The following is a 10,643-nucleotide window of genomic DNA, read 5'->3' on the forward strand; positions in this document are numbered from 1 at the left end:
AAATTCTAGACTCGAGGACCGCTCCATCATATGTGGAATAACCATACATGATTGAGCGCATGCACATGATGAGGCACCAGGTCTCGGAATACCTCCTCGGTATTTCTGTTCTCCTGATACCCGAAAAATTTTTTGGCGAAAATTCCAAACTTTGAAATACCTCCTCGGTTTTCCTGTTCTCCTGATACTCAGAAAATTTTTTGGACTAAATTTTAGACTCGAGGACCAACTATACATGATTGAGCGCATGCACATGATGAGGCACCAGGTCTCGGAATACCTCCTCGGTATTTCTGTTCTCCTGATACCCAGAAAATTTTTTGGCCAAAATTCTAAACTTTGAAATACCTCCTCAGTTTTCCTGTTCTCCTGATACCCAGAAAATTTTTTGAACTAAATTTTAGACTCGAGGAATAACTATACATGATTGAGCGCATGCACATGATGAGGCACCAGGTCTCGGAATACCTCCTCGGTATTTCTGTTCTCCTGATACAAATTTCGACTTTTGGGCAAACTTGCAATTTCCAGGGCCGGTATTCCAGAGCTCTTTATCATCTATGCCGCTTTGTATCGAAGCATGATTGAATGATTAAAGACACAGGCATGCATATGCCAAGGCGTTCAAGTGATCAGGTGATGTCTTGATTTGGGGCTCATTAGGTATGGAGGATTGTCATGGATGGTAAATTTATAATCGCGTATTCGTAATTTTTCAGGTTTATTTATTAAAAATCAACGATCAAGAGTACATGTTGGGACATCGATATGCCTATAAAGTCTATCCTTACCGATGCATCCATCCTTACAAAATTATAACTACGTACAATAGTATGCTTACAATACTTATAATATTTCTATTTTGAATAATATTACTTCACTTATCTGATAGTTGTCAACCAAAAGCAAAATGTATCAGTACATTCATATGTATATAAACTTATTCATATCAAATAGTTCGGACAATACTTTTGTTAAAATTGACATTGTATTAATAAACTAATAGTCTTTCGAAACTTCAAAATGCATATTTCATTGACACACATCTTCTGCACCGAACATATGATGATAGGCCTTGTAGACGCTTCGAGGGTAGTATTGTATTTTCGACGAGAGGCCAAACTGCTTCGTGAGCTGGTCGTACATTTCCTAAAAAATAAAAAAAGAGAACAGAGGTGAGAAAACATGAAAAATGTAAATGATAGAATCAGGGTATCTGAAAGAATACTACGTTCACCTAACGGATTTGTGTTCCGGAAGTGATAATGATTTGAAAAAGGGTACTACGATCTGTTCTGAAAATACTATATTGATGGCCCGGTAATTGTAGCAATCCTAAGCCTCTGATGTTTCTCGAAAACGCAGTTGGTCTATCATAAAATGGAGGGGTAGTGCTAACATTCTACTAAACGGGTATTCTCTCCCTCACCCATTTCGCTTGATGTCAGTCATTACTTTATTTTTCATCTTGACCCTGTTTTGCCCGAATGAATCGGTGCTGCTGGTCATGAATACATTTATTACATTTTTGTCTAGTACTTGTGGATAGTTTTATCAAATGAAATCAGAAGACGAAGACCTATGATACTTGAAGAAACTGAATATTCAACGCAAATGATAATCCAAAGACTGTTTCGTGTATTATTCATTCCCAACGTAACTAATAGTATTCAATAAACAAGTGCAAACTAGATCATGACGAACTTGAAATCAACCCACAGTGGACCGATTGATTAATTCGTTCTCTGCATCATGTAGCTCTGACTCGCATATAGTTTGAATACTCCGGTAGGGCGACGATCGTCGATTCATCAGTCTGTTGATCTCTCACTCGTTCGAATTTTGCAATGCTCCTCACAGGTGAGACTTGACAGGCCAGGCTCTCACGTTTTCCTCCAAATTGTTGCAGTCGGTTCTAAATGTGAAATGAAATCGATATTCAGTATTATTGAAATGAGACGTTGTTTTTTTTCAGACTATTAATCACTGAACGACAATCAAGCACAGAGGCGAGAGGAAGTTGCGAGAATTTTTTGGGGAGAGTTGAATCAGCGGAGGAAATTAGGTCGGGATTCCAGCACACACTGCAGTCGGTTGTCAGTTAGCGGGGTTGCCAAAGCTGATTCTGTCCACAAATAACCAACAGTTTTTGATAACAAATAATAGTATATTTCCTTTGATACATGTATATCATCGTGTGTATAATATTTTCTTCCCAAATGGTAACAATCATTTGCTGCTATTCGTATCCCATATAAACATCTTTACATAACAAGTGAAAACAACATTATTTTTCGTCACCTTCGAACTCTTTTCAATTACAGCAAACCGACGAAACGATTAAATATTGACTCGCTTGATTCGAATTTCACAAATAAAAGAAACTTACCAACAAGTTTCTCATCATTAATTACACCTAATATCATTACGCCGGATATCACCAAGTGTCCCTTATCTCCATCTCAATTTATTCATTAGTTTCCTATTTGTTGTTTTTTTTTTTTTTTCTTTTTCTTCAAATTTTCAACAACGTTGCGGAATTGATTAATGGCAATAAACTATTTTCTATACAAGTGTGAAGTTATTTGTTTCAACTCACACAATGAAATCACATACCGTCGCTAGTTTAAATGTCAAAAAGCGGGGAGACAACGTCAAATCGAATTAGAGGATATGCGTTGTTAGATGCGACAAGAAACGTGCGAGGAAAATTCGAGGTGCGCATTACCAACAATTTATGATATAAGGTTTCTGGGCTGAGATTTATTCAAAGTTTGAGCTACCCAATCGGAGGTCTGATTCCTTTTATACGGTATCAGCACGGCAGTTGCGACTCTAATCGAACTGCACGATGCTCCTCAAGTCGATCATTGAGCGGAATCGTTACCTCCGTGTCTACGTAATATCTACAATATTTTTCGTATATCTACGCATTTCTATAGCATCGTTAACTGCGATATTCTATTTTTTTTTTCTTTCTCACCGTTCCTTTGTAGCTACGAATGTAGTTGTTACGAATGTATCGTTAATTTTGGTATCCTAACTCTAAAATTCGTTTCTCTTTTGCCTCGAGTAACGGTGCGGTCTCAGAAGCATCTCGACTCACGTTCGGGTTGAGTTCGTTAGAAGGATAACAATAAAAGATAGCAGAGAACTGCGTATCGCGTTTGGTTTCTTTTTTTTTTTTTTTTCTTTTTCTTTTCTCACACTATTGGTTCACGACTCGTGACTCTGACTAGAGTTATGGCTTACATATGCTCCGGATGGCTGCGAATGCAGTCGATCAGATCGTCCGGCTTTAGCTCTCCCACGCAGATACGGTGGATGGCGGTGAACAACGGAAACCTCGTCTCCATGTCCTTGGCCTTCAGCATGTAGTTAACTTCTTCGGCCGTGAAGGGTCCCTGAAGCTTCTGACCGTTCAGCATCTCGGTTTCCAGCTCCGCGATGCTCTGCGGATGTAAATATATTCCCGTTAAAACGGTCGCCAATTTTCATCAAAATCACCGGAGCTCTCAATCGCTCGATCGACCACACTCACTTTTCCCGTTCGCACGAACGCTTCGGAAACCTTGCGATTGCGACCTCCGTAACAGGTCGTTATTAGGTCCGCTACCCCGCAGCTCTCGAAGAACGTCGACAATTGTCCACCCGGGAAAAAGACGTCGACGAATTTTATCATCTCCATCAGTCCCAGTCTGATAACCGCTGCCTTCGTGTTGTCGCCGAGACCCAGACCGTCGACGAAGCCAGCACCGCAGGCGACTATGTTCTGCGACAATTGAGAAATATTTCGAATCAACGGAAAGTCGGGGCGAAAAACTAATCACCTCGAGATTACCTTGAGAGCACCGCAGCATTCGACGGCGTCCGTGTCCTCGACGACGACCACCCTGAAGTAAGACGTCTGGATAATGTCCCGGAGGAACGGGGCTGCCTCTTTGTTCTTGCATCCTGTTGCAATTGGAAAACATGTAATTACAGTTTTCTGCCGATTGGTTGCTTTATGACACGGCTTAACACCTTTGTCGTGGAATCTACTTTATGACCCGATAACTCGACGTTTTCTTTTTACTCGATGAAGGAAAAAAATGTTTTCCTTTATTACCCGACGGGTTTATCAATTTTTAAACGTTCAATTTGTCGACTCTGCGTTATCAAGGATCCCCCGATCGACAGATAGCACGTACTGTCGTCAACGAAAAAAAAGTATATATCTTGTTCGACGATGTGGTAACTTAATTATATAATTCCCGAAGATACTTTCCCACGTTATCGATATACTTTATCGCACATACTCCGGAGTTATCGTCACCCCGGGTTCACTCCCTCGCCCACGAACGTTTAACGGGGAGAAAAAAGTTGGTCCAAACGAGGCGTTTGTTTAAAAACGTCGATTACTCGATAGAAAATATTCGAATCTCACCAATGGTGGTTTCGCAGAATTTTTCGTCGGCTACTTCAGAGGCGAGATTCGCCCCCATGAGCACCGAAACGGATATCTTCAGCTCCTGAGCGATGATGTGAGATATCAGCTCGATTCCACCTCCTTCTCGCTTGTCGAAGCCCTAAAATAGTGCAACAATTACGCGATCGGTCGCCCGAATTTCCGTACCACTCGATCCTCGTATTTTCAACGTACCTTGATAAGCGACAGACCAACAGCGGTGGGTTTTATCTTTCCAAGAAGTGTGCTGCATATCCTGTGGATGAACTGGTGCGGAACGACGAAGATCAGGATGTCCGCGTCCTTGGCAGCCTCCAGAACGTCGGGCACAGCGACCTGCGTCAGACAGAGAAATCGCGCCAATTTAACGAGATATTTTTTTCCCCACCGGGAAAAACGTTTTTATCGACCGGCTCCCGACCTGGGTCACTAAAATCTGAAGGGGAAGCGTCTCGTGTTTTTTTTTTTTTTACTCACAATCAGGTATATTTTGGGCAAATATTTAATCACGACGCGCTGACTGACGTGGACGTTATCGCTACCGAATCGCGCGTAAATTCCTCAGGTGCAATAAAACGAAATCGTCATTCGTCACACGTGCGCTGCACTCGCGCGACTACATTTTACCCGCATAAATACCGGAGTATGATAATTCGAGTTATTCAATAATCGTTATTCGAGGTCGTTGAGGTAGCGCAGATACCGCGACTGTGTATATATACATTGTTCCGACAATGAGTTACGTAAATACGGTTTCATGGGCGAAGAAAAGTTGCGGTTCTCAGGTGAGCGAATCGGCCGACAATAATCGCTCATTAATAAAATAGCGGCTCAGCCATGCTCCACTTTCTACCTACCGAGTAATTTGAAATTTTCCGCTCATCTTATAGTCTTCGAGGACAAAGTTTGAAACATGAAAAAACTCGAGGAAAAGAGACGGTCGGTCTTATCGGTTCACATGCATGAAAATGGGTAGCGATAACGACGTTTGAAATCGAAATTGAATTCTCTGCACTCCCTGCAACCGCATCTGCCGACGCTTACTACGGAATGATAACGGGGAATCAAGATCCCATGATATTCGTACGTACCACGTTATCCGGAATTCTGTGGCCCGGGAGGTACTTGACGTTCTCGTGCGTCTCGTTGATGATCTCCGTTAATTTTTTACCGTCGATTATCTCCTCGTAAACGTACATTGTAACCCTGTCGTCGAACTGCGGTAATTCCTTGGCGTTTTTGCCAACGATTTTCGCTATCGCCGACCCCCTGCGAACAAAAATTTGTCGCTTGGTGTTCGATTAATTATGCAGCCAAAAGTTATACAACAAGTATGGAAATCGTGCGGATCTTCGACGCCGGTACGTAGGATTCTGGTTTATTCGATTTGTGTGGATAGTTTCTTTTCGGAATGATGCGTATCTTATTTCAAACTACTAAAAATTCAAAAGCGAAACAACGTACGTAAAAGGCCCGAATACATAAATATTCGGCTTGGAACCGCAAAAAAATAGACTGCGAATAAACAATGAAGATTCTTTATTTACCGAGGCGCGTGTCAACGAACGTGACCGTACACGTGAATTAAAGTGTTTACAAATTTTTCGTCTACTCGTCATTCGAATATAGAATTGTACGGCGTTATTTCTACACACGATTTACGCTCACTGTCAGCTGCAGCGCGGAGTCGCGCTTTCTCCAAAAACTTGTTACAGTCGCAAAATTGCGTTCAACGAATTCGAACACCGAATGGACGTTATTCAAAATTTCTGGCGACAAAGTCACATCCGTATCAACCGCGATTCTCGATTACAACGAAACTAATCCAATTCTAATGAGGATCGCAAGGTCATTGCAACAAACGAGTAGTTAGATAAGTACAAAGAGATGTGATAGAGGTACGAATAATAGTAATATGAGAAAGGTCAAAGCTCGTTGTATGCCGTATTTGAACGAGAAACATTTGAATGGAAAAAAAGGAAGCAGGGCGCCTTGTACGATGGAGGGAATAAAATATCTGCACAGCTAAAAAGATATTATTCGTAAAGCGGGACGGATAACATTCCAGAGTCACACGTGCAGATGTGGTGTGCGTTACAATTATACTCTACACGCTAATGAGCTGCCGGGGAATTTTCATTGAGAAGGCTTTGAAAAATACGATTCAACGGACGCGCCTGTGTGTGCGTGTGTGTAACGCGCTCGTGTTTTTTTTTTTTCATCATTTGAAAATCGATCACACTACAGAAGATGACTTACCAATTTCCAGATCCCACGATGCAAACGCGTTTCTTTCCTGCCATATCTTCTGCTATTAATTCCTCTCGGCGGGGGTGTCGTCGGAGCGGTAACGCGGCGCGATTCACTGACAAAGAAAGTTAAAAAATAATATTCAGTAGAGGCGGAAGTTTGCGTCGCGCTGTGCCTCGTCGTGACGAATATGCACCGTGTGGAAAGAAATACGACTACCCGCTGAGCACGAAAGACCAACGGGAACTGACCACTGGTGGTCGTGGTTCCGTACGTTCGAACTGGCATGTGTCAAGAGCAATCGACTCCCACCAGCGCAGCGGCAGCACGTCGTGCTGATACGACCGCTGGATGCCATGTCCTTTTACCAATACCAGCGTAACTTTTTTTCTCAATCAACTTACAACGAGCGTAAAAGTGTCCCACCGGTGTGCCCGACACAGAAGGCGATGCTTTGATCTGTTTGTCGACCGACGTTCGCGTTCGGCGTTAGCACGGGTGTATTCCGATGTTGCTCCAGAAGCAGCTGGGTCGAAGAATGGTGGGGATCAGCTGAATATCGAGCCGCCCAATAGACGCCTGTACTCTGATAACCAGCAGCGTCGACTGGCTTATAGATAGGAAATAAAGAAATATTTTTTAAATCACGAGACAACACTTAGATTAGATGTATTATGCTGCACCGATAACGCGTCTTCGATAACGTGCGTATCTCGTTTGTCGCGACAATAAAGGAGATTATAAACTTTTACGAGGACGACTAACGCACTGTGATTTCGTTCCGCATTTGCCATTTCTTTAGTTACAAATAATGAGACGGGGCGAAAGAATACCTCTGCGGCTGCTCGCCTCTTCACCGCGTGCGATCCAGTTCCGCTTTTTTGATTAGACTTTTATTCATCGGTGTATCAACTCTCCGTACCACCGATCCGTGCTCATCATCATCGATTTGTGCGAGGGAATTTAATCCGTGAATCTGCGCCGCTGGTTCACGCTCGCAAGGGAATCGCTATCGCTGAGCTGCGCTTGCGCAAAAATTTAACGTGTAAATGGTCACCGCGCCGCGAAATTACAAAAATTACAAGCAATAAAAAGAATCGACTACAAATATTCGAATCTCTCGGTACGGTTGAAATTTTTCCGTTACCCGAGCCCCACGCAGTGGTTAGGTTGAACGAGTCAAACGTTGGGATATTTCCACAGCTACTCGCAGGTCAGAATTTAAATGACCACGGGTTCAATTTACCGTGGAAAAATTTCCAACTGTCCTAAACTAAGCGAGAGTGCTGTTCCATTCAACGAGCAATGTACGATGACCGCAGGACCTTGAACCCTGCTACTGAAATTGGATTAAATTCACAGCGGTTATATTGTAGAAAAAAGTAATAAATAAATATAAATTTAATTAACACCGATTCTTGTATCTTCTTCCCATGGGATTCAAAATTACTGATCCACAAATTCCAGAGGGTTCCTGTCCTTCCGAAAATTCTAGTATCACATCTATATACTCTCAAAAACTCCATTCCGAGGCAATCAGTTTTAAACTAGAATAAAACAAACAAAAAATATATTAAAATCATAAATTATTTCATAGTTATTTAATATTTAATCATGTACATATACAAACACAGCCGAATAAATCAATTATTTCTTTTACAGTACAATTCGATAAATAATTTTTGCTTATTATATTGATAATTCAAAATATATGTACCTCGTTATAATAATATTATGCAAACGATTTTACCGATATTCAATAAATTTATAACATTTTAATCATATGAAAAATGAAATTAATAACAACGATGATAATAATAATAACAATAGTAATAATAATAATAATAATAATGCGGTATCTGCGCACTGGACGATATAATTTTACGCATACACGTATTATGTGTACATGTATACGTATATATTTATTAATTATTTAATTTTTAAATATACAATTATTTGTCGTTGCAAAAGCCTATATAATTTCTGTTGTGTTTGTTATATTTTTTTTTTTTGGTTTTGGTTTCTCGTATTATTTATTAGGTATAGGTGTATTTACGCAGCTTCGATTACTGGTTATAATAATAATAATAATAATAATAATACGTTGAAGGTTTGATGCTTGATAAATTATAAATAATTTATAATGCGTTTCTACGTTTGGATTTGTTTATTTATATTCATTTATTATTTGTATTTTTATTTTATTATACTTTTTTTTTCTTTTCGATTTATCTTAACGTTTATTTACTTATTTTTCTTTTGTTCTGTTTTGAAACTGCAGTTTTTTTTAATATTTCACATCATATATTCTTGATTTACAATCATCACAGGCTGCAGCAATATCCACACTTTCATTTTAAATCCAAAATAAAGTTATTGGGTTATTTCAAAAGTGCAGATAATAATTTACATATTATATACTTATAATATAACAATAATTTATAATAATTGCGTATAATAGTAATATCCACTTGCTGACTATATTCTATAAGGCTTTTCTTGAAATTTTTCCTCTTCTTTTTTCTTTCGATCAATTTCTTTCTCTGCTTTCCATAATTCATCGTTCTTTATTTCAATTTTAGTTAATCCTCCTCGTTTGTTTTCAATTAATTATTAAAGGTATATTTATATACATATTTATAAATTCAGTGTAGTCGATGTCTCATTATTCGCCATGGAACCACGTAACTTTAATAAACTATCAATTAAGAAAATTAAAAGAAAGTTAATTAGAATAAAAATTACAAAGGCTCAACGATTAGAGACAAAAAAAAGAATCATTAAGATTCGAATGATCTATAAACGGTATCGATAATTTGTACGTATCGGCGGAAGAAACTTATTGGAAAAACAAAAAAACACAAAAATATCTTCAATGTTTTAAACTATCGAAAAAAGATTTGGAAATAATCGTGGTCCGGCGTACCTTCACATTTCTCATAATAACAATAATGATAATAACAATGATAATAATTGAGATTGCAACAAAGATGAAAAGGCAGCAGCACGTCGATATATATACGAGTGAAAAAAATGACGAGAATAGAATTGTAGGAATTAATTGGACAAATATAATTTAGATAAATATTATATCGATGTATGATTATATGTTTTTAATTTAGCTTGCTTCTCTTATCCCTTTTATCTTCTTGGCTGTTATAATCATGATAATATTGCGTAGCTGTGTGATGGGGAATAATTTTTAATCAAAATAACTCGCGATGATCGTCCGCAGGCCTTATCATTTTATGCGATATTATTTCGATGTTAATTCTGTGCTGATTATAAACGTACAGGGTGTTTTATGTTATTTGTTTTTTTTTTTTTTGGTTTTTCTTTCCAACTATTCTAGCGATAATAATAATAATATTCCACAATGATAAATTCAACAATAATCTACCGCCCAGCAGTGACAATATCGTAATTAAATATATATTTTACGTAGATCAAAAATTTTTCAAACATAGAGCGTCGAAAAGTCTATTAAATACATATTTTTATAAATGAGTGACCGATAGACTATCATTACAATATTGAGATAACAATTTTTAATTTCTTTTTTTTTTTTGTTTCTAAATCTTTTTATGCTTCGTATGTGTATTATAACAAAGATGAATCGATTAGTGATTAATTATGATTATGATGATTATTTATCAAATACAAGCATATTAGCCAACAATTATAATCAATGTAATATGTATATCGAGTGATTGGACCACAGCCTATGTCACGTTGGTGCAGCTAATACACGAATTCAAAGGTTCAGGGGATTATATTTATATAATTTGGTCCAAAGAGCATTAAACCTTAATACGTAAATATATCGTATATCGATCTTAATCATAACAATATTATAGCGATATAGCGACAGATTGAATATTTATCAAGTAGTTTCATCAAATATTTTTTCAATTCTTCAGTTTCAAACGCAGATCATTTTTCTTCA

General features: G+C 38.4%; 1 protein-coding gene across 4 annotated transcripts; it reads right to left on the bottom strand.

The window, feature by feature from the left end:
• Positions 1–708: 708 nt before the first annotated feature.
• LOC105693370 (glycerol-3-phosphate dehydrogenase [NAD(+)], cytoplasmic) lies at positions 709–7,678 on the bottom strand. 4 transcript variants are annotated; one of them, XR_007279229.1, is made up of 11 exons: positions 7,531–7,678; positions 7,102–7,307; positions 6,707–6,812; positions 5,539–5,716; positions 4,643–4,783; positions 4,427–4,568; positions 3,842–3,954; positions 3,542–3,772; positions 3,253–3,452; positions 1,720–1,915; positions 709–1,149 (listed from the first exon to the last, which is right to left on the bottom strand). XR_007279229.1 is itself a non-coding variant. In XM_020854759.2 (10 exons), exons 3-10 carry the CDS (start codon positions 6,748–6,750, stop codon positions 1,855–1,857), a joined length of 1,110 nt encoding a protein of 369 aa, XP_020710418.2. In that variant the 5' UTR covers positions 6,751–6,812; positions 7,102–7,307; positions 7,531–7,678; the 3' UTR covers positions 1,433–1,854. The 4 variants fall into 4 exon arrangements, 1 of the variants encoding a protein (XP_020710418.2); XR_007279231.1 differs by having other exon boundaries at positions 1,705–1,915; XM_020854759.2 differs by lacking the exon at positions 709–1,149 and having other exon boundaries at positions 1,433–1,915.
• Positions 7,679–10,643: the final 2,965 nt, after the last annotated feature.

The sequence above is a fragment of the Athalia rosae genome, chromosome 7 (genome assembly GCF_917208135.1).
Source record: "Athalia rosae chromosome 7, iyAthRosa1.1, whole genome shotgun sequence".
Classification (NCBI taxonomy): domain Eukaryota; kingdom Metazoa; phylum Arthropoda; class Insecta; order Hymenoptera; family Athaliidae; genus Athalia; species Athalia rosae.